At 41.6% G+C, this 23,309-nt stretch overlaps 1 protein-coding gene and 1 pseudogene across 3 annotated transcripts in view; one reads left to right on the top strand and one right to left on the bottom strand.

Moving 5' to 3' along the window:
• The window catches only part of NCOA2 (nuclear receptor coactivator 2), a 288,869-nt gene that overhangs the window by 253,624 nt on the left and 11,936 nt on the right, over positions 1-23,309 (top strand). For all 3 annotated transcript variants that reach the window (XM_037058687.1, XM_037058689.1, XM_037058688.1), the window contains 8 exons: positions 1,991-2,203; positions 6,604-6,733; positions 13,487-13,652; positions 16,725-17,003; positions 17,793-17,870; positions 19,223-19,457; positions 21,296-21,473; positions 22,033-22,231. In XM_037058687.1, the coding sequence (XP_036914582.1) occupies positions 1,991-2,203; positions 6,604-6,733; positions 13,487-13,652; positions 16,725-17,003; positions 17,793-17,870; positions 19,223-19,457; positions 21,296-21,473; positions 22,033-22,231 (1,478 nt within the window). The remainder of the gene's footprint in view (positions 1-1,990; positions 2,204-6,603; positions 6,734-13,486; positions 13,653-16,724; positions 17,004-17,792; positions 17,871-19,222; positions 19,458-21,295; positions 21,474-22,032; positions 22,232-23,309) is intronic.
• LOC118995545 (60S ribosomal protein L36a-like) lies at positions 14,174-14,826 on the bottom strand (annotated as a pseudogene).

The following is a 23,309-nucleotide window of genomic DNA, read 5'->3' as shown; positions in this document are numbered from 1 at the left end:
TCCAGTTACTGTTCAAAACGTTGTGGTGGTGTGTGTAAAATAATTTGGTGCTTGTCAGCTTTCTGTAATAATCTGTTGATAACCCCAAAACTTCCTAGTGATTATTTGTGTTTGGAGATTTTTCAGAATGAAAGTTTAAAATTCAACCTACCCTTCATACTTGGAGACAACACAATTCTCCTTCAGAAAAATATTAATTAAAAATTTAAAACTTTAAACAATAGTATGCCTGTTCTGATAGTAACTGGTCCAGGACTTTGTTTTGGAGTTGCCTGTGATCTCTCTGGTTTGAACCTTGACCTGCTATAACTTGAGGTGTCTGCCAGGTCACCCAAGCACATTCCTAAGTGGTAGTCACTGTCATAGCAGCCACCATGTTCCCAAATTTTCGTCTGATTCAGCCTGGAAGTCAGTGCAGCAGCACTGGTTGATGTGAGCACCGCATTCTGTGCCCTACAGTCTCTGTTCATTAGAGACATAGCAAAGCATACTGACTTCCTCGTGAAGAACTGCTCACAATTTACAGCTCTCTTCCTTTGTTGGAATGAGGTTCTAAAGACAAAGGCATTGAAAGAATAGATTTTATCAAAAGAACTTACATTGGTGGGTGTTTAATTTTGTGAATTTAAGTTTTTAGCTTAATATGTAATTCCTGTAAATATTTGCCGTGTAGATAGTTAACTGAAAATAAGAGTTCGATTTAAGGGGAAAAAATTGAAATGCCTGTGCTTCATTGAAATAGTAAAAAAGACCAAAAGAGACTACCCCAGTTATAACTGTATGAATATTGTTGAATTATGGATGATTTTTTCTTCTGCTTTCTAGACTTTCTATAATCTTGTCATAGTATTTACATAATAGATTTTGGGAAGCTAAAATGCTTTTTTTCCCCATAATATCTCTGTAGAGTTTAAATCTAATCTTGGAATGGTTTTTAAAATATGTATTACCATAATATTGTTCTAAAATTTTCAATTTAATTAAATTTCTGTCACTCTTAATCACCCTAACAAAGCACATTCTCATTTCACCAGTGAAAAACCATCATTTTTCTCTCCATTTCTTAAATCTACCCTAACTTTAGTTGTTTATTATAATTAAAGTAAATGAAATCCAGCAAGCCGTCTATTTGAAAGCAAACTTTTATACATCTGTCATAAAATAATTCAAAATGAAGGGTCCTCACTTCGGGCTTTTCCAGAACCTTTAGAATATAAAGTCTTAGCAAATCTTTGGCCATTACCAGCATCCCGGGGACCAGCCCAGAGAGAGCAAACTCTTGATCCTGCCTTCCAGTGTTGTGCTCTTACTGTGATGTGTGGTCAGATAGCTATTGATATCTCAAGAATAAAAGGATTTGTCAAATCTGTCTTAACCCATTCTAGATCTATAATCAGGAGTGTGGTGGTCCAGGCTATTGAAGTAGTAGGAGCCCTCTGCCCTTGGCTTACCAGGAACTGTAGTAAAAAGATCTGGTAATTTCCCTGTGCTTTACAGGCTCCCTGTGTAACTTTGAAGCTTAACAACTGATAAGACTCTGAAATGGATAGGCATAGGCTTCATGGGATATTCTCTGTGATTTTGGTTGGATTATCAATTTTTTACCTTGTTCCTCTTAGCCTCACCTCCCTTTTGGAAAGTAAAGCACTGACGTGTGTATCAGCTAATGTGATTCACTTCCTGAGGAAGGAAGTTGGGGTTATCCACACGCCACAGCACCTGTTTCTAAGTACATATGGGAACAATTTTAACAGCTTTTCCGAACTATAAAGAGTGGCAGGTCCATGTTATTAAAAAAAAAAAACTTTGTAGTAATTGCCAATTCTTAATTCTTAGCCAAGGGTTCACGTCTGTCCCAGTGAGGGCCTTAACTATTGGCTAACTGCGTATCACAGACTGACTATCTCATTCGGAGTAAGATCATCTGGTGTTCACCCGTGCCGAGATGTTTTCAGTTCCTGCAACTCTCGTTTCTTTGGTTCGCCTTCAGGGATGATTAGTAGTAATGCTGCCCGGCCCACGGTGCCGTCTGGGGAGTGGGCACCACCGGGTTCTGTGAGAGTCACCTGTGCAGCTACCACCAATGCCATGAACCGGCCAATCCAAGGAGGAATGATTCGGAATCCCACCACCAGCATCCCCATGAGACCCAGCAGCCAGCCTGGCCAGAGGCAGATTCTTCAGTCTCAGGTCATGAATCTAGGTAAGGCAGTTCAGTGCTCATGGCTTTTATCTTTTATGCTTGCTTAGAGTAACAGCTCCCTAAGTTTTTTCAAGACAAGCTCCTGATTTGCAGTTTAGGTAATTGCCCCATGTCAAGCTGTCACAAGTGGGATTTTGCTGGAACTCTGTATAGAATCTTTCAGTTACCTAACAGAACCAACTACCTTTATGATGTTTCATTTCTATTACATTGCCTAATTTCATCTTTGAGGGGAGTGAATTAGACCGTCACACTGTAAGTGTTATGTTTTGAAAAAGTGTTTCAGTGATGGAGTGGTGGTGGCTGACTCTGGGTGAATATCAGGGTCATCTCAGGACCTTCCAGCGCAGATTTCTGGGCCAGGACTCCACTCTATCAGACCAGACTCGCCCCTGTCCTCACCGAAGGTGCAAGGTCTTATAGAACATCTCAAGAATTGTGTGGATCAGTAAAATTCTGTTTGGATACAGTTCACATGTTATTAAAATTAATGGTGTGGTACATTGTATGATTCCATTTATATGAAATGTCCAGAACAGGCAAATCTGTAGAGAAAAGAAGCAGATTAGTGTTCGCCCAGGACTGAGGGTCTGGGGTGGAGGGGAGTGGGAGTGACCCTTAACAGTCCCCCTTAGGGTTCCTTTGGGGAAAGTAGGAATGTTCTCAGAGTGATTGTTGTGGTTGCTGTCCAGCTCTGCACTTTAGCGGCTCACGTGGAGTCCTCGGAGGTGACTAAATCCTCTGAGTCACACAGTAACTGAGCACATTGTATCGTACAATAATTGTATCGTACAATAATTGTATCGTACGGGAATTCTATCTCAGTAAAGTGATTGTTTAAAAAAAAAAGTAATGGTCTGTGCACTCAGACTCAAGATTATTTTCTTAATCATGGTGTATTAACCTTCTTCTTATCTTGTACATTAGCATAATTCAGATAAGTTAATATTCATGTACTTTTTCATATACTTAGATATTGTTCCATAAGAGCTAAATCGTTAACAGAAGGGTGCCACTGTCATTTTGAGGAGGTATTTCAGAATTCTTACCCCACCTCTGGCATCGTTTTCTTGCTACTTCATTGCTCGGTGCATTTGAGTTTATTGTTTCTGAAAGATGACATTCCTATCACCTTCTACAGAGAATGTACTTCTAGTTAATGAGTGGTTCTTCTTAAACAAATTCATATCATTTGAGGCTTCCATAAAAAATACTAAAATGACCAGAATTCCATGCAAAATTAAACTGGGTAATTTTAAAAACACCCCTTCTTTTTAAAATCATCATTATAAATACCTTATATCCAGAAATTTAATTTATTTCTTCACTGAAGGGCACCTCACCCGGCTTTTGAGCTTGAAATACAGCTCTGTGAGCTTTGCCATATAGCTGAATTTCTCCAATTTTTAATAAACTAAAAAAAAAGCCAGGAACTCAACAATAAATCTATTATAATGGAAGACAGGTCTACAGATAATGTTAACAATTAAATCATTTAACAACTCAATATTGCCCTGGCCAGTGTGGCTCAGTTGGTTGGAACATTTACCCTTAAACCAAAAGGTCATAGGTTCGATCCCCAGTCAGGGCCCATGCCTAGTTTGCAGGTTTGGTCCCTTAGTTGGGCTGCGTGGGAGAATCAGCTGATCGGTGTTTCTCTCCCTCTTTTTCTCTCCCCTCTCCTCTCTCTAAAATCAGTAAGCATGTCTTTGGGTGAGGATTTTTTTTAAAAAGAAAATATGTAAAACTCATCTCATCAATTAGCCTTTCACCTCTATAAAGAACTATTAAGAATGAGCATGTCTGAGCTGTCTCGGCCTCCTCTCTGCTCTGCCCTCTTTATGTGGAAGAGCTCACAGAATTAATTACAGTGAGTTCAGGAGCATGTGCAGACCAGCGCCTCCCAAAAAGATGGCTCAGGACCCCAGCACCCTTTTGAAAGGGGTCTGCTAAGCCAAAACTATTTTCAGTATAATACTAAGTGTTTTTCTTTCTTTTTAAAAAAATATATTTTATTGATTATGCCATTACAGTTGTCCTATTCCCCTCCTTCATTCCCCTCCACCCTGCACACCCCCTCCCCCACCATCCCCCTCTTTAGTTTATGTCCACGTGTCTCAAGTTCCTTAGATTCTATATTTCCCCTACTATTCTTGCCCTTCCCCCTATCTATTTTCTACCTACTGTCTATGCTATTCTCTGTACCTTCTCCCCCCTTCTCCTCCTCCCACTCCCCTGTTGCTAACCCTCCATGTGTTCTTCATTTCTATGGTTCTGCTCCTGATCTAGCTGTCCTCTTGGTTTGCTTTTGTTTTAGGTGTGGTTGTTAATAACTGTGAGTTTGCTGTCCTTTCACTGTTCATACTTTTTATCTTCTTTTTCTTAGATAAGCCCCTTTAACATTTCATATAATAAGGGCTTGGTGATGATGAACTCCTTGAATTTGATCTTATCTGAGAAGCACTTTATCTGTCCTTCCATTCTAAATGAAAGTTTTGCTGGATAGAGCAGTCTTGGATGTAGGTCTTTGGATTTCAGGACTTGGAATACTTCTTTCCAGCTCCTTCTTGCCTTAAGGTCTCTTTTGGAAATCTGCTGACAGTCTGATGGGAAGTCCTTTGTAGGTGACTGTCCCCTTATCTCTTGCTGCTTCTAGGATTCTCTCCTTCATTTTAGTCTTGGCTAATGTAATTATGATGTGCCTTGGTGTGTTCCTTCTTGGGTCCAACTTCTTTGGGACTCTCTGAGCTTCCTGGATTTCCTGGAAGTCTATTTCCTTTGCCAGATTGGGGAAGTTCTCCTTTATTATTTGTTAAAAGAAGTTTTCCTCTCATGGCTGTTCCTTTTCCCCTTCTGGTACCCCTATAATTCGGATATTGGAATGTTTAAAGATGTCCTGGAGGTTCCTAAGCCTCTCCTCATTTTTTTGAATTCTCATGTCTTCATTCTTTTCTGGTTGGATGTTTTGTTCTTCCTCTGGTCCACTCCCTTGATTTTTTTTTTATTTTTTTAACTTTATTTAATTATTTTTTAAGTACAGTTTTCTGTCTATTACTCCAATTTTTCTGTTTAGTCATTTCTACCTTCCTTCTGGTCCACTCCCTTGATTTGAGTCCCAGTTTCCTTTACATCACTATTAGCTTCCTGTGCATTTCCCTTCATTTCAATTAGTTTAGCCTTCATATGTTCCTCTAATTTGTGACTAAAATCAACCAATTCTGTGAGCATTCTGATCACCAGTATTTTGAACTGTGCATCTGATAGGTTGGCTATTTCTTATTCACTTAGAGTTTTCGGCTCCAGGGCTTTGAGTTTTTCTTGAGCCATGTTTTGGTCTGTTTGCACCTGTTACGTATGAGGGGCGGAGCCCTAGGTGTTCACCAGGGCAGGGCAACTCAGTCGCTGGGTTGTGACGCTGTATGTGGGGGTGGAGTCAAAGAGGGGCAATGGCGGTCCCATCTGCTGCTTCCTGCTGCTGGGGCCTGCTTTGGTTGCTCCTTCACCTGATTTATCTGCTTGCAAATGTGTGACCAAGGTCAGCCAGCCGCCTTGCGCCCTCACTAGGTCGGCCTGTCGCAACCCCACATCTGCAATCTGCCAACTGCCGCCCGTGCGCCTGGGTCCCTGGGTTGGTCTGGCCGATCTTTCCTGTGCAACCCCAGTTGCTAACTCTGCCCCTCTTACCAGTCTGCATGAATGGTTCGTTGTTGTTGGACTTCTGTATAGTTCAATTTTCTGTGTTTTGGCTGTGTTTTTATTACTAAAACTTTGTTGTTTTTAAATTTGGTTGTGCGAGGAGGCACAGTGTTTCTACCTACGCGTCCATCTTGGCCGGAAGTCCAAAATACTAAGTGTTTTTCTTCCTCGCTGTTGTTTACTTACAGGTACGTGAACTGTGGAAGCAGATAGGAGATTCTGGCTCTCTTCTATTAATCCAGTCATTAAAATGATTTGCAAAAATGTAAATTAATGCCAGTAAAAGATGCTTTTTCATTTAAAAAATGTGTTAACATATAGTGGGTTTATTGTGATGGTTTTTAAAGGAATTAAGAATTATTTTTCTGTTTGCCAGTTTTAATTTCCAATTGATAAATATCGATAAGATACACTCCACACAAACAAAATCTGTTTTGACAGAATATAAAGGGTCCTAAGTGCAAAAAGAAGTTTAGAAACACTGCTCTAGGTAGTCTGGGAGGTCGGTGATAAGCCTTGAAATTTATTGCCCTTATTTCTATATCAGAACAAAAATTTTCTTACTATTTTCAACTGATTATTATTCCTTCTGTCTTTTTCATTTTCTAAAAAAAACACATAATTCAACTCTGTATTACAGAGCAGAAATAGATACTTCCCTAATTACAACTTGTAAGATTCTTGGATTTTGTCTTCTTTTTTAGGGCCATCTGAATTAGAGATGAACATGGGGGGACCCCAGTATAGCCAACAACAAGCTCCTCCAAACCAGACTGCCCCGTGGCCTGAAAGCATCCTGCCCATAGACCAGGCCTCCTTCGCCAGCCAGAGCAGGTGAGTGCTGAGCTCCCAGGAGACCCAACAGAGCCGTGCAGCATGAGGTCCAAGTTCCTTTACACATGCCTATGCCAGGAGTCGATCTTTTCCTTTTAATAGTTGGTGCCTGACCACTTTTCCTGCATTCATCTGCTGGGCAGGGCACGCAGGGAAGGGAAAAACCCAGAATTCAGACCTAGAGCATGTCTCTAAAAAAGCTATGGTACAGATAGAAAATAAAATACGTACACTAATAATGGTAATATGAGTTAGTGTGCACTATATATGCTATAAGAGAAATAAACTGTGTTTCAAGACATCGTCAACTCAGGTGACTGGGAAAGGCTTCAAGGCCAAGGTCATTTCTGGAGGCAATGGCGGCAGGAAGCCAGTCCCATGGCACAAGCAGCATGGTTGGAGGGCTGGGTGCTATAGAAGCCACACAGTGTGTCTAGGGCATCAGAAAGTCACGTAGCTTTTGTATATTTCATATATTTCTATTTCATGTATTTTGCCACATTGAAAAAAATAAAAGGCGCACTATCAGAAGATTTGGCTGGAAGAGTAGAACAGCAATAGACTAGGTTTATATAGGGCCTTAAATACAAACTAAAGAATTCAGACCTCATGCCTTAAGCCGTTGAAGCATTTTTTTTAAAGGCTATGGTAGTATGATCAAGTTTATTGAATTTTGTTGGTTTTGATTGTCAGTCTAATCATTTTTGTTTCCCTGTCAGTGATCTTTTCTTTCTAATTGCTTTTGAGCAGTTCCTTGTATTTGCTGCAGTGTGTGTAGGTGTGGGTTTATTTATTTGTACTACTTGGTATTTGGTATACGTTATTCATTTCTAAGAGTTTTATTTGCTTAGTTCTTTTCATAGCCTCTTTTTATTAGCTTATTTCTGTGATTTTATGTTTATATATTTAAACATTATATTAATCATTATTTTCTACATTTTTTTACTCAGTAATTTCAATATCTGGATTTCTTGAAGTTCTAAATCCAGTGCTTGATCTGTTTCCCAGAGTACTTTGATAATCTTTCATAGCTGATCTTAGTCACTGAAACATCTGGGGTTGAAATTGAGGAAATTTTTCTTGAGGGAGAGTGTGCAGGGTCTCTGCCAGGGCTGGGGTCACTACTTACTTGGGTCTAGTCCAGAGTCCCTCAGCTTAGCCCATCTCAGGGCAACTCTTAGATTTTGCTGTGCTTTATAGATAAAAAAACAAAACAAAACACCTGTCACCCATGGCTCAGGGGATGTTCAGGTTTTAGCTCACTGGTATTTGTTCTGTTTTGTATTGTTCCCTGCAAAGGCAACATCACAATTGTGTTACGTGCATAGTCTCACTGTTTTTAGCATAGCACTGGAAGTGGGAGTTGCCTGGGTAACCTGGGGCCTAAGTGCTGGCACTGCACAGCTGGCTGGTGGGCGAAGAGCCCCAAGGCAGGGAGGTAGCTGGGAGCTTGAGCAAGAGGCAGTGTAGGAACTCACAGGCCTTGTTTTCTAGGAAGTAAACTTACACTGGAGAAATTTGGCCTTGAGGCTCATATACAAAGAGTTGAGTTGGAGGCTTGATGAATACCTTACTTTATCCTCCTGGGGTTATTCTAGTCTAAAATTATACGTAATAATACTCTTATCAGATTCACAAATGATGAAAGTCAACAAGTTTCTGAACTTTCCCAGAAGTAGAATACATTTCTAGAGCTGCTTTAAAATAAAACCTTCTGCTCTGGCTGGCATAGCTCGGTGGATTGAGCACAGGCTGCAAACCCAGGGGTTGCCGGTTCGATTCCTGGTCAGGGCACATGCCTGGGTTGTGGGCCAGGTCCCTGGGGGCGGGAGGGTGCATGCAAGAGGCAACCACACACTGATGTTTGTCTCCCTCTCTCTCTCTTTCTTCCTTACCCTCCCTAAAACTAAATAAATAAAATATTTTTTAAAAAATACAAATTTCTGAGTAAGTCCCACTCTGGGATTCAATGCTTTTGATGCCATTGGGGTTGCACAGCTCAGAGAAGTGGTGTGGTGCCCATTTTCCTGTCTGTGTGTTAAAGGAATAGTAAAGGATTCAGAGGATTTGATGATGTTTAAAAAAAAAAATAGAAGATGAACATGAGCCCAGCAATAGGATTGGTGAGAAAAGTAGAGATGTGGTTCTTTCACTGAAAGGAAAGATTTAGGGGAACTGTTTAACAACTGCTGTAGGGAGATAAAGAAGGAAGGGTACTCGCCAGCTGTATTCCATTCGCTTAGAGGGAACAACAAGCATTTCCTAACCCCACTGTGCCCTTGAACCACCTCTGGGGTCTCATTTAGAGGCACGTCTGGATGGGACCCAGGAGAACCACAGGCAGGCATCCTATCCTGGCTCTTTCTGGACTGGCCCCCACGGGCAGTGGGGCTTCCCCTGGGTTTCCTAGGGACCCCCACATGGAGGCCAGGCTTTCTCAGCCCCCTCCAGCTCTTTCTGCCTCATTTCTCTCAGGGTCAGTGTGCCTTTTCTGAATGTGTTTATTTGACATATTAAAAACTCACCCATTTCCATTGAAATTTGCACATAATAAAAATTAGTGTGGCAAGTAACTCTAACACTTGATGTTTGCTTTTGAATGAAATGTGAAAGATGAGTTTCTAGAGAAAACTAAGGCCAAAGTTAGGATTGTCGCTGTTGCCCAAACAGATGACAGTTCTGGTTTTTTGTTGGTTTGTTTTAAAAAGGAAGAATTTCGGGTTGTCCTGAGTCTGGGTACAGAAGACGCTGAGGGGTGTGCTCGGCCGGCTCTGTGACTCAGCACCGCCTGTGCTGCAGCTTCCTGGGTCACTGTCGGCTGCCTCTGTCTAAGAACTGTGTGAACAAAACAAACCGTTTGCACCACTTTGAAAGTTATTTCACTTTTTCCAGCTGCTCACCCCACTTCTTTTATTTTAAATAATTTGGTTTGAAGGAAATTTAAGACCAAATCAATGCTAATCTTATTGTCCTAGAACTTCAGAAGTGACGGGTAACAGAGGTTCTAACATCTCTCTTTTTTTTCCCCCAAAAGAAAAAAGCAGTGCTTTTTAAAAAATCCCCTTCATACATGTCACCTTTAATGTTTTATGTTTTGACAGCCTATATGTTTAGGAATAGGTTTTTTAGTGTTTTAGAAACCAAGCATTAGTGTATACACACATTTCAAAAAGGCAGTGGTTCAGCCCTTAAATCTCTAACATATTCCTATACTCATTGATTTGTAGTTCAATTTCCACTTTCTGTAGTTCCATTGTGGTTTCTTTCCTTCACTCATCCGGTATGTAAGAGGAAAGTTTAAAATATAGTCCAGAATGTATAGATGATTTGTTTGAAGATTTCTGTTTGATTTATAAAAGTAATTTTTTTTCTCTTAAAATATAGTAGCTGCATTTTATGAAAGACTTGCTTTCATGTTAAGTTCAGACTTTTGGAGTTAATTTGGTTTTCTCTTATTTGAAATGTTTCTGAGAGTAAAGTTTCTTGGGTTGACTGTTTCTCATTACGTAGCAGCTGCTACTTTTTTGCAAAATTTTGAAAATACATCTGAGAAGTGAGGGTAATTGTTCTCAAACAGGAGCCCAGAATTGACCGTACTCTCCTTATCACCATCTGTAATGTCCTTACTCGACCATAAATAAAAGTGAAAATATTAAGAAATGGGATTTCTGTTGGTAATGGCCTGGTTCCTCCCTTTATTCCTCTGAATTTTACCCTCCTCTTAATATTACACGTCTGTCAGTCACCATCTGGATTGTAGTTGCATTTGTAACCACCCAAACTGTAGGAAAGTACTTTCTTTGTTATGTTGGCAGCCATTTATAAAGTTTAGATTGGAAGCCTGAATCAATAGTTGTTCTATAAGCTGAGCATACTATGGTGTCGTTAAGGGAAGTGATATAACTTATGCAGTATGCCCAAATTTAGAAAATCAAGCCACAGTGCAATGTATTTTTCTGTGTATAACGTATGATTTCCTGTCTAGATCAGGAAGTTTTTATTACAATCAACTGAAAACTTACTGAACCTATGTAGTTCAAGTACCAGACCAACAAAGAGATTTCAGATGTCCTCACTAGGCACAGTCTGAAGTTGATGTTTTTAACATAGATGCCAGTATCGATGCAGCATAGCGCAGTGGACAGTGCTAAAGTTGGGAGGTGAGTGGGGTGGTCAAGAGTGGCTGTGAAGGAGTGCATCCAGCCCTGGGGGGATCTTAGGTGGAGAGGAGAGTGGGAGGTGTGGAGTGAAAGGTCCTGCATTATGCTGATGTGGGAGATCAGTTGCCCAGGATAGCTGGGCTCACAGGGAAGTTGTAGGCACTGAGTTTAGAAAGCTCAGGCTTTACCGAAAGGTGTGTGTATCCTTGAATTCCACCTCCACCACCCGGGCCCAGGAACTTAGACATTTTCCCCAGGGGAGCTGAAGTAAGAACTCTGCATCAGCTCGGTGAAGTGTGTTTTGGGAAAAGGAACCTGACAGCCCCTTATCAGAAGAATCAGACCAGGACTATAAGCAGGAGAGCACCTTGAGAGTCCCACCTTGAGTAGAACAGGGCCCAGAGATACTAGTTCACTTTTCTTTAATTAAAAAAAGAAGTGAAGCCCTGGCTGGTGTAGCTCAGTGGATTGAGCGTGGGCCTGCGAACCACATGATCGCAGTTCGATTCCCAGTCAGGGCACATGCCTGGGTTGCGGGCCAGTTCCCAGCAGGGGACTCACGAGAGGCAACTATATAAAATAAAATCTTTTTTAAAAAAAGAAATGAAAATCTTGTAACACAAATGGGTTGCTTTATTATGTAGGAAATTGTTTAAATGCGAGTTAATATTTGCATCAGATTTTTTTTTCTTTAAGCATTTGAATGTGTCTTTACTAGGGTACAGTTGCTTCCAAAGGTAGAAAACAGCTCCTACCCTTCTGATGCAGTAGATGCAAGACTGGGGAGTCCAGGTTCATGTGGGACCAGTGCAGCCTTGCCAGAGTTAAACAAGTGTACATTTCTCCTGAGCTTGTCACCAGCGGAGAGGTTGGGGGCAAGGTCATAGCTGTGTAGAAATGAAGCTTCGAAGAAACCGATGTTGAAAATTTAAAATAAAGCTACACAAAGAAACTACTTCAATACCATCTTTGGGGAATGAGGTCTCAGTCTAAGAGAACCTGATACGTAGATGACATCCACTCTTGGCTGGCTTGAGCTCTTTTTGCATGAAATTCATGACATCCAAATGTTAGTCATTCCTCTTTGGAGCATTTCCTCCTGCCTTTGCTTTAGGGACATGCAGTCCTGTGGTTTTGTCCTCGTTGCCACTTTTCTGTGTCTGTTGCCACCTCTCACTCCCTAAGTAGCAATACTGGAGTGATCTGATCCTATTTGAATTTAAACTTGAATTTTGGAAGGCTGTGGCAGGGCAGTGGGGGAACTAGTTCAGTGCCTGCTGTTTAATGAGAACCAGGGCAATGGTAGGGAGAGGAGGCAGGTGTAGAAAGAGTTCCAGAACAAGAGCAGAGCCCCTGAGAGTGTTGGTGGAAGCCCTTAGCGCGCCCGTGTGGCTCGTGCTTCTGGCTGCACTGCCTGGTTGCAACGCCTCAGAGGCAGTGGGACTGCAGGCTTGGAGCCAGGGACAGCGGGTAAGGGTGTCATCAAGGGACACTTAATTGGGTGGGTTTTTTCATAAGTAACTAGGGATAAATGGAGAGTCTAGATTATCTTTTAATGTACTGTGTTGTTATAACTATTTGGAATTGTAGGCTTTAATAATCAGCATTTCAGGATTTTAGGCCAACGCGGCATATTGAGCTATCTTCAGAAAACATGGCGTGTTAAACTCGGTTAAGCAGCAGCTTCATCCTTTGATGAGTCTGTTTTCACTTAAGAATGAAGTTACTTATCTGTAAACTTATTTCCTCCAAAAAATCATATATTATACTACTCTGTGAGTACAAATTAGACTATTTTGGCAAATTATAAGTATCATTTCCCATTTGATATTAAAGTCATTCAGAAGCTCTTTGTAAAAATCTCCCCCAATTTGTCAGTTAATTTAAATTACAGGAGTTTTATATACCATAGAATTTGGAGTTTAGTGTTATGGTTTTATCGCCTATTACCTTATAGAATAACAAACATAATTTGCATATTCATGATCAGCTTTTCTTGTCTAACTCAGGAAGGTTAACCACTACACTTTTGAGGGCGTTCATAAACGTTCACAAGTCTAGCACGCATGACTAAAAATGTCCTCTTAGTCCAGTCCAGTTTAGTCTAGTGACAGCCGAGTTCAAAAACTCCATGGAGCTTTTATGCCTGTAATGCGCTAGTCTCCCCCAGGTTGATCAGCATGGCCTTGTGTGAAATACGACTGTTCAGTTAGTCTCCTACAGAAATTCGGGAAAGTCCCTTGATTACTTCAGTGAAAAATAAATATATATGTGCTTAAGGGGAGTCAGTGTTGATCTTTGGAAATACAATAGTCACGTGGGCCCTGGACTCACATAAGCCTCTGTTCAAGTGCATCTATTTTTTTAAGAGTTTATGTGAGGCAAACTGACAGCATGTGCCAGGGAGCAAGATCTCAAACGCTCTCTGTATATTATTTTTGGTTGTCGTTTTGTTCCATTCTGGCTGGTACAGTATTTTACTACAAAGATCCTGGAAGTCAACTGATACTTTTGTCCTTAAGGAAAAACAAAATTGTTCTCCAGCCAATTAGCCTTTTTCCACGGGCCCAAGGTGAAGTCTGTCTCTCTACAGGCAGCCGTTTGGCAGCTCTCCAGACGACTTGCTGTGTCCACATCCTGCCGCGGAGTCTCCCAGTGATGAAGGAGCTCTCCTGGACCAGCTCTACTTGGCCTTGAGGAACTTCGATGGCCTAGAGGAGATCGACAGAGCCTTGGGAATACCCGAGCTGGTCAGCCAGGTACGCACAGGCGAAGTTGGTGTGGCTGAGCATCTCAGGGGCGTGAGGGTGTTTGTTTCCTGTTTCCTTTTGCTGACAGATAATCTACAGTCTGCTTTTTAGAATTTTTCTTTTTACCTAATACCAGGCTAGCTTTATTTTCTTTCTCTCTCTCTCCTTGTTATTCCCACATAAACTCTGGCCCAAGAATGGAAATGAGCTTTACATAGAATTTGGGTTATTGAGCTGAAAGGCAGAAACTCAGGTCCAGCTAGCCTAATAATGGCGGAGAGGGACATGCAAGAAGCAGAGAGACCCAGAATGGAACATTGCTGCCCCAGTGACCCAGAATGCTGTCATCAAAAAACCCAGTATCTGTGCCCAGGCCAGGCGGCTCCATTGGTTGGTACATCATCCTATACACCAAAGGTTGCAGGTTCAATCCCCGGTCAGGGCCCATACCAGAAGCGACTGATCAACATTTCTCTTTCTCTTACATCTTCTCTAAAATCAATAAATATATCCTCGGGTGAGGATTAAAAAAAAATCCAGTATCTGTGATCACTATATGAATCTTATATTTGTAGAATAGTAATGGGAAGCTATTCGTTCTAAAAGAATACTTTGCACATGTTAGCAGAAGTCATTTTAGAGGTCACTGTCATTCAAAAATCAGTTGTTTAACATATCCTTAACATTTTATTGTCACCTAGTAAAACACAATATGAAGCTTAGAACTGGATCGCTTGGCCCTTTCTCCTCTCGTGTTCTCCCCGTTTGGAATGCTCGCATCTCGTAACAGCCAGCGTTCTCTTAGGTCCGCAGCTGCGCCCGACACGTTCAAGCCTCAGCACGATCTTCTTTTTGGTTTTAGCCTGGTTGGTGGAAACTTGGCTCAGTCTGCCCACCACAGCCACTCTGCCTCCTGTCATAAGCCCGCTTTCCCTGCGCGTACAGAGCATCCTTGTCCTTCCTGCACCACGTTACTTGGTGGGGTTGATGCTTGCCACGCTTCTTACAGAAAGTACCGGGTTTTAGGGACGTTCGCCAGGTTTGCGAGAGTGCTGTTGGCACGGGAAGGATGCATTCAAATATCATTTTGACCTTTGCCCACAACAGTTTTGGGGATAATTAAGCATACATGGAAATATAAAGAAGTTAACCAATCATAATGTACTTACTTATTTAGCTTCCTCCCTCCTGGTAACTAGTTAGTTACTTAAAGTAATTCTCTGCTATTTAGAGCAGTAATACAAGAAATAACCTAACAGAATCTCATGAAATAACAGTGCTTTCTGAATTTGGCTACCCAGCTAAATTGGTGTGAAGTGGCCTTGCTGGTTTACTGTATAAGGAGTAACTTAGAAAAAACTGTCATAGTCATGGTACTTACTATCTTCCGTTCTTCTCGGCATGAGTCATCTTCGTTTCTTATTACTAAAAAGTGCCTCTCGGTGTCCAGTCAGCTTCTTGCACGTCTGACGTGTTGTGAGGGAGGGTCTGTGATGATGGTGATGCAGGGTCATTGGGGACTTCTCTGGAGCACTGAAGACAGTTTCATCATAACCCCCACCGTTGGGCAGACGTAGTGGGAGTTAGTGAAGACTTGTCGATTCATACTGAGAGCAGCAGAATGGAAAGAAATGACTTAAGGTTACCTAATATAATCTGAAATAAATCAAGAAAGGAAAATGGAGTTAATGTCTTTCCTGTGTGACTGGTTTACTGTGCTTTGGGTGGTACTTAGAATTTCACATTCAGTGTCCTTATCCTTGAGTTTTGTCTGAGTGACATTTAAAAATGTGATCCTTGGGATTGCTGGGTGCCTTATTTTTATCAAAACTGGCATCATTTCATTGTTAAATATTTTCAGTCATCTTTTTTGTCATTTATTTGTATTATTTCTGTTTTGTCTCATCAAATCCATCCTTATATTAAACTGAATTATGGGAATGTGGTTATTAGGTGGAGTCAGGGGAAATGAAGTTCTGAGATAGTTTTGTGGTTTTAATTAGAGCAATAATTCAACAATGAATGGTTTCCCCCATGTAGACTCCATCCACATTTTTTTAAGCTGTCATGAGGAGAGCATAATGGACCCACCTCTCATAGGCCAACCTCAGGGCCACACTGACCTGAATCCTGGGTGTCTCCAGGCCCCTGCTCCAACATGGCTAGGCTGGTTTGGAGAAGCCTAGGATGTTATTAAGCTAAAGAAAATCTCCTAGATGTTTGTGCTATTGGGGCCTTCCCTCCAATAGATCTGGGATTTTCTACTCCTAGAAGTAGATGGAGGAGGAGAATTAGCCATGTACACTTTTCCACTTCACACATAGACGTTTAAGGCCACCTAGGTCTGAGCTATTCCCTCTTGGAGAAGTTCTGGATTTTCTCTGCCTACCCCATTGTGACCCAGATAGGGGAGCCTTTAGAAGTCAAGAATGCCAAAACACATTAAATCGGTCAAGTAGGTGATAAGATGGTGACAGAACGTGGGGTGTATAGGAAATTCTGACAGCCCCAGTAAACAGTTAAATAAAAGCAGTGTATCATATTGGTGGTCCTGGGTCACAAACTGGTTTGAAACCCACTACTCACTAGCCAGGTAGGCTGGTTGCAATTTGCTTCACTTCCCCAAGTCTTGGTGTCGTTATGTGCAAAGTGGAATAGCAGTGGTGGGAACCCCGGCGCTGCTGATCCCAGATAGATGCCGAGGCGGCTGTTTCATTTAAATGAATTATACAAGCATGAGCAGTCTGTCTCACACGTGCACACACACACACGAATATTAAACATGGGTGTGTCAAGTCCAGGTCACGTCTGGTGGAGTAAGTAGGTGGCATCCGTAGTCGTGGCCCGTGTGTCCTTCCCCTGGGAATCGGGCGCACCCCCTGCTTCCTTCCTCACAAAACTGGATCTATGGGAGAAAGGGACTTTCCTAGGAAGAAAAGTGAAGTCAAACCACAAGTGCCTTTATGTAGTAAGTACGGTATGAAAAGCTTCAAATCTCTGACAGTGAGAGAGGCCAGCCTTATACTTCCTCTGCTGTTTTTAGTGTCTTATTTGTTTGTTCCTTGGGGACTTTTTCTTCAGAGCCAAGCAGTAGACCCAGACCAGTTCTCGAGTCAGGACTCCAACATGATGCTGGAGCAGAAGGCGCCTGTTTTCCCGCAGCAGTATGCGTCTCAGGCACAGATGGCCCAGGGAAGCTATTCTCCCATGCAAGACCCCAACTTCCACAGCATGGGGCAGCGGCCCAGTTATGCCGCACTCCGCATGCAGCCCAGACCTGGCCTCAGGCCCTCAGGCCTGGTGCAGAACCAGCCTAATCAGCTGAGACTTCAACTGCAGCATCGCCTCCAAGCACAGCAGGTACGTTCTCTGTAGGTACCTGGGGGTAGGGGAGGGGGAGGGAAGACCAATGCCAGATGGTGCAAAAATCATGTAGATTACAGTAAATCTCATTCCATGCTCCGTAAGGGAGTGAGAACTTCTCCAAGGTGATCCCACAATTTTCATACTCCTTTCTACTTCTTTTTTTCTCCTCTACCAACCCCACTCCAGTACCAAGTAGCTATCCTTTTATATTCTAACTCCATTATTTACTAATGATCTAATCTTAAGCTCTCTGAGGCTTAATTTTCATTCTGTAAAATGGGCTTATTGTACAGAACAGGGAAATACATACACGTTTAAGGGACCTAGCACAGTATCTCACCCAAAGCTAACGCTCAGGATACTGGTTGCTCCTGTCATGAGTCCTATCTCAGGACAAAAATAGTCACTATTAGCCACAAGCCCGGGTAGACTTCTGTACTACAGCAAGTAATGATGTTGCAGGCTCTCAGGTCTCCTTTCATGATCGTGAGCGATGAGCACCTGCCTTTTTCTAGTCTTCCTCTTGGCCTCCTCTTCTGAGCATTCTCTTCCCTTGCAAACAGTATGTTTTCCAAACAATCCGAAATAATTTTCCAGTTATAAGCAATGAGATACCTCATTCAAAACTAGCTGTTACAGAAATTCAGCTGCAAACCATGGGGTTTCAGGATGTAACAGCATGCAGATGGTGGGTTAGGAAGGTGATTTTTTTTTTTAGGAAGATGATTTGAAATAAAACATTGTGTTTTAAAAGTGTACTGATTCCCATGTCTATCCATTTAGAATCGCCAGCCCCTTATGAATCAAATCAGCAATGTTTCAAATGTGAACTTGACTCTGCGGCCTGGAGTACCAACGCAGGTAAGGAGCAGACCAGCCATCAGCTTTCCCTGTATCCAGCTGACATCTCCTACGATTTCTCCCTCTTTGATCTCCCCCCAAAAGTATCTTAGACTCCATAAGATCCAGATGAACTCAGTGGATCTGCAATGTCATTCAGTTATCTATCTAGTCTGTCACTTTCAAGGTTCCTCATAACCACTGTATTGTTATGGCCGGGTACAGTTGATTCTCATCATTCACACGTATTGTGTTCCACACAGTTATTGCAAGCACAGAATAAGCAGATACTGAACCACTCACTGCTTCTAGAAGAAATAAGGGGTTAGGTTCCTACAAGCCCCTGGTCATAACATTTTCAGCAATCTAGCAATATATAACCCTGTTTTGGATGTGTTTCCATATGAAAACAACTTAGTTAAGTTGATTCATTAACATTAAACTCACAACCAGTTTATTAACCTGTAATTCATGTAACACATATTTTCTCTATAAGGCAAATCCAGCCTCTTGTGCTTGGGATCACTACACAGCCCTTCAGCACTGTTCTCAGGAGCCCTTTTAAACTGCAGAGTCACCAACCAAAAGTACAGCAATGTGAGAAATGTGGAACTGAGTAGTGCGCAAAAAGGACGATTGTTTGCAGTATGAGGGCGGAAACAAGACAGCGGAGTCAGGAGGGAAGGTGCACGTGAGGTGTCTCTGATGCCCCACCGCTCTGTACTTGTCCATAAATGACAGCTGTGAATATTAATTAGGAAAACAAACACTCTTTAGTGAGCGAGCGAGTTCACAGATACGGGATCCACAAGTGATGAGGACCTGCTACATACTGGTAGGGCTCATAAATACCCTATACCGCTTGCTGACAGCAGAGGTGTTTCTTCACTTCGCCCGTCCCTCCCTGTGTGCCCCCCTCTCTTCCTGCCTCTGCTCAGCCTTTTCTGAAGTACTTCAAGCATCTTTTGGCACAGTGATTTAGATTCCTTTTGGACTTGAATGCCCCTTGAATGAGGCTCTAAACTGCCATCCTTAAAGTTTATATCAGAGTCTTCTTATAGGTGGGACTGGAGTTACTGTGAAGCCCTGCAGTTACCTGTCCTCTCGCCACAAGCCACAGTTTAATTGGTATTAACATTGGACTTAACCCATGTACGTCATTGCAGTGTTTCGAAATAATCATCCTCTCTGTGGCATTTAAAGGCTCTCATTCTCATCTGCCAGTTCAACTCTAAAATGTTCTTTCTATGTATATTTATTTCCTAAATAGTCTTGTACGAGACTGCCATTCTTCTCTTATTTCTAGTACACAGTTTCTTTTTTACTCTGTGTCTGCCCTCAGTGTTTTCTCTCCTGGATTACTCCCCTTTCAGGCACCTATTAATGCACAGATGCTGGCCCAGAGGCAGAGGGAAATCCTGAACCAGCATCTCCGACAGAGACAAATGCATCAGCAACAGCAAGTTCAGCAAAGAACTTTGATGATGAGAGGTCAAGGGTTGAACATGACATCAAGCATGGTGGCTCCCAGTGGTATGCCCGCAGCCATGAGCAACCCCCGGATCCCCCAAGCAAATGCACAGCAGTTTCCATTTCCTCCAAACTACGGTACTGGACTCACATCCCCACCACCTTTCTCCAGTCCTTTCTCCCCAGTGTCCCCCAGTCCTGGGTCACAGCTCCTCTCTCACAGCTCTTTGCATGGCTCCCAGATGACTCTGGCTAACCAGGGAATGATAGGAAACCTGGGAGGACAGTTGGGGCCTGTCAGGAGTCCCCAAGTCCAGCACAGTACCTTCCAGTCTCGCAGCTCAGGTACCACCTTTTCTCTGAGTGCAGGTCTTACTTTAAGAATGACCGAAGTAAGGGTGTATGTATTGTGCACCAGTTGTGTGTGTGTGTGTGTGAATTTGTGTGTTCATGTCCGTGTCTATAAACATAGGTGGATATGTATATATTTATAGTTGAAAACCTCTGAGTCTGACTCAACAAATCAATAGGTATACACAAATGTTGAAAGACATGTATAAATGTAAATATTAGAGACATTCTACAACATTGAAAAATAAAGACTTTAAAGATTACACCAGCCCTGGCTGGTGTAGCTCAGTGGATTGAGCACAGGCCTGTGAACCAGAGGATCGCGGTTTGATTCCCAGTCAGGGCACATGCCTGGGTTGCAGGCCAGTTCCCTGCAGGCCAGTTCCCAGCAGGGGAAGCACAAAAGGCAACCGTACATTGATGTTTCTCTCCCTCTCTCCTTCCCCTCTAAATTTCAATAAATAAAATTTTAAAAAAAGATTACACCAAATCTTTAATGAATAGATAATTCTTGAGAAATGCTATATGGAAACCACAAAGGAAGACCTCTTAGTTTCCTTCATATTGATTTGTTGCTTAATGTCAGCCTGAAGAGACAAGTGTGTGATGTCATAAATGTTCATGTTTGTGTACATGTTATGTTCAATTAATAGTCGAAATATTGATAAAAGTGAATGCTTACAATAATATTCAGAATGAATTTCCCTATCTTTACAAGCTTTATCTACAAATAACTATCAAGTCTTTGTGTTGCTTAAATTCATGCCTTCTATTTTCTTTAAAGAAACAGAAAGTTAGTGTACAGCTTTTTCCCATATGATCAACTTTTCTGTATGGCTAATTTAAGTATTAATTAAATATGCATGTTTTACACATCTAGGTAAAAATCCACTTACCTTAACACCATCCTGAAATTTTCTAAGTTGCCCCCTTTGTTTTTAAGCTCCTTTCCTCTATTTCCTTTTTTTCCTCTATTTCCTTTTTGATTATTTAGAAAAGTTTTCTAAAAGTTTTTTTTCTTTTAGCGTAAATGCCATTTGCTCCTAAACTGAACAAGAAGCTTGCATTGAATGTTTTTCCTTACTCTTGTTACCTTGGGTAGCACTGCAGTGCCCTCGAGCCCTCTATGAAAGCAGGCGAGCTCACTGTGAATGTATGTGATCATAGAGAATGACTTCCATTATTAATGCAGTGAAAAATTACTGAGTGTTGACATTTTATATATAGTTGAACTTTAATCTAAGTTTTAAATAGTCCTTATGGTGATATATAAAAATGTAAAGACTATTCTAGGTTGAAGAGAACTATGTGTTTGATCATTGTCAATTTGGAAGGGGATATGGGGGAAATAGTATTTGCCCTCCCTGTTTCTAGCCGCAGTGGTTAATGTGGTGTCTAGTGTAATTGCTGTAGAGAATTAAGACATGGAGATTTTTTTCTTCATGCATGTTATCAAGCTTGGAATCTTTAAAATATATGTAATTAACCAGTACATGATCAGGTATTTTAAAGTAATTTTCTACGTGTATTTAATTTGAACATTCTTTTTTTCCCCCAAGTCTCTATGATAAAGCTAACAATTTCCTTTGGACTTCTGTTTTGTTTTTTGGGTTTTTTTTTTTAAGGACTAAGTCAGCAACCTGATCCTGGCTTTACTGGGGCCACCACGCCCCAGAGCCCTCTGATGTCACCCAGAATGGCACACACCCAGAGCCCCATGCTGCAGCAGCCCCAGGCCAACCCAGCCTATCAGGCCTCCTCTGACATGAATGGATGGGCACAGGGGAACATGGCTGGAAACAGGTGTGCTGTGTTTCGGTGTCTTTTTGATGTAAATGATCACCAGGGAACTTGCTGTAGACCACAAGTCTCTTTTAACTTCTTTGCACAAGAAAGCAACGTCAAGGAAACTGCTAAGTAAGCCAGCTTACTTTTTTAGGGCAGAAGTCACCAGAATTTGAAGAAGCTTAGCATAAAATCTTCTCCTTGGAAATAAAAGGAACTTCCCTAAGAAGGTAGCACCCCACCAATTTATGGTAGAAACTGCTGAGGAAGGCAGAGCCCAAGAAGCTATAAATTATCAGTATGCATAACGAAAGCAAGCAGTCAGCTGGTCTGGTACAGACACAAAAGTGGGGAAACAGACTTCCAAACCTTTGTGGGGCTGTGTTCATCCCTACAGCTTCATTGACCACTTCAGGTCCTGTTGTTTCTGACCTCAGTGCCTGCTGACTGTCCCACCCTGGGCTTTCTCAGCCTAGTTTTATTTATTCTGAAGTCAGTGCCTTAGAAACAAGTGCTCAAAACTGCGTGCCTGTTTGGACAAGGGCACTAACATTTACATCTCTTCATTGCATTCTAGCATGTTTTCACAACAGTCCCCACCACACTTTGGGCAGCAAGCAAACACCAGCATGTACAATAACAATATGAACATCAATGTATCCATGGCGACCAACACAGGTGGGATGAGCAACATGAACCAGATGACAGGACAGATCAGCATGACCTCAGTGACCTCCGTGCCTACGTCAGGGCTGTCCTCCATGGGTCCCGAGCAGGTGAGCACCTCAGGGAGCCTGTGTTCTCCAGTTATAATTTTCCATGTACTCAGCACCTGCTGTTAACTCCCACATTTATTTTGAAGAGAGTTTTCTCACCTGTGTTAGTGCACTGTACAGGAATTCTTGTTAATGACAGAATACACATGGAAGGACTCCTGGCTGCTCAAGCATCTTTCAGAACATTTCTTAACTTTCTGGTCATTTTAATTTTCCTCTTATTTGGGGAATTTAACAATAGCTAATATGAATCTGTAAACATGGAATGGCAAAACATTAAATGGCTTTTTAAAATAGCTTTATTTGGATTTATAGTTTAATAGTTGATTTTTTTTTCTAACTGTAAAACCAGATGAATCACAGGCCAAACTACCTGCCATCCAATTAACTTTAACAAGACTCCCTTCGTGCAGGGAGATTGATGCAGATGATCCAAAATCTACTTTTTATCAACTTCAGATGTGGATGCTGTGATTTTTTTCGTTAATTTTTTTAATGATGCTATTTTATGTTGGATAACACTGAGAAAATTCTACTACTCTAAGTATATACCAGCTCTACTGGTGGGAAAGAGACTCAAAGCACCTGATATCTCAGATGGGCAGAGCAGGACTCAAAAATCTGTGCTGGGCTGATCCAGGAGTAAAGATACTGGTTAATAATTTTCAAATTCTGTTTATAGAAGATCTTATTTTTATAGGACACCAAAGGCTTGGCATCCTACTACCTCAGTAGTTCATCCAAAGTATGGGTATGGCAAGGACCTTGACTCTTGTTTCTTATGCTGAGAAACTGAGGCACAGAAAGTTTAAGTAGCATAGACAATACACCATTGAGAGCACAGTTAGATCACAGGTGGTGAAAGACTGGAAGTCTGGTTTAGGTCTCTGTAATTCTGACACTGGTTAACCACAGTTTACAGTGCCTCAGTGCTTTGCTCTGTAACATGATGTTAATAAAAAATCTGTAGTGGTGTATGAGAAATTTAAAGTCCTTTGCAGTTTAAGAAAGTTGTATTTTTATGAGTAATAATAATATAGGCTTTTATCTTTTCGATGGAGAAAATGTAGTGCTGATG

Source organism: Sturnira hondurensis, unplaced genomic scaffold (genome assembly GCF_014824575.4).
Source record: "Sturnira hondurensis isolate 20B ecotype Veracruz unplaced genomic scaffold, ASM1482457v3 Scaffold0010128, whole genome shotgun sequence".
Lineage (NCBI taxonomy): Eukaryota > Metazoa > Chordata > Mammalia > Chiroptera > Phyllostomidae > Sturnira > Sturnira hondurensis.
The sequence above is the reverse complement of the archived record's forward strand: the minus strand, read 5'-3'. Positions and strand labels throughout refer to the sequence as shown.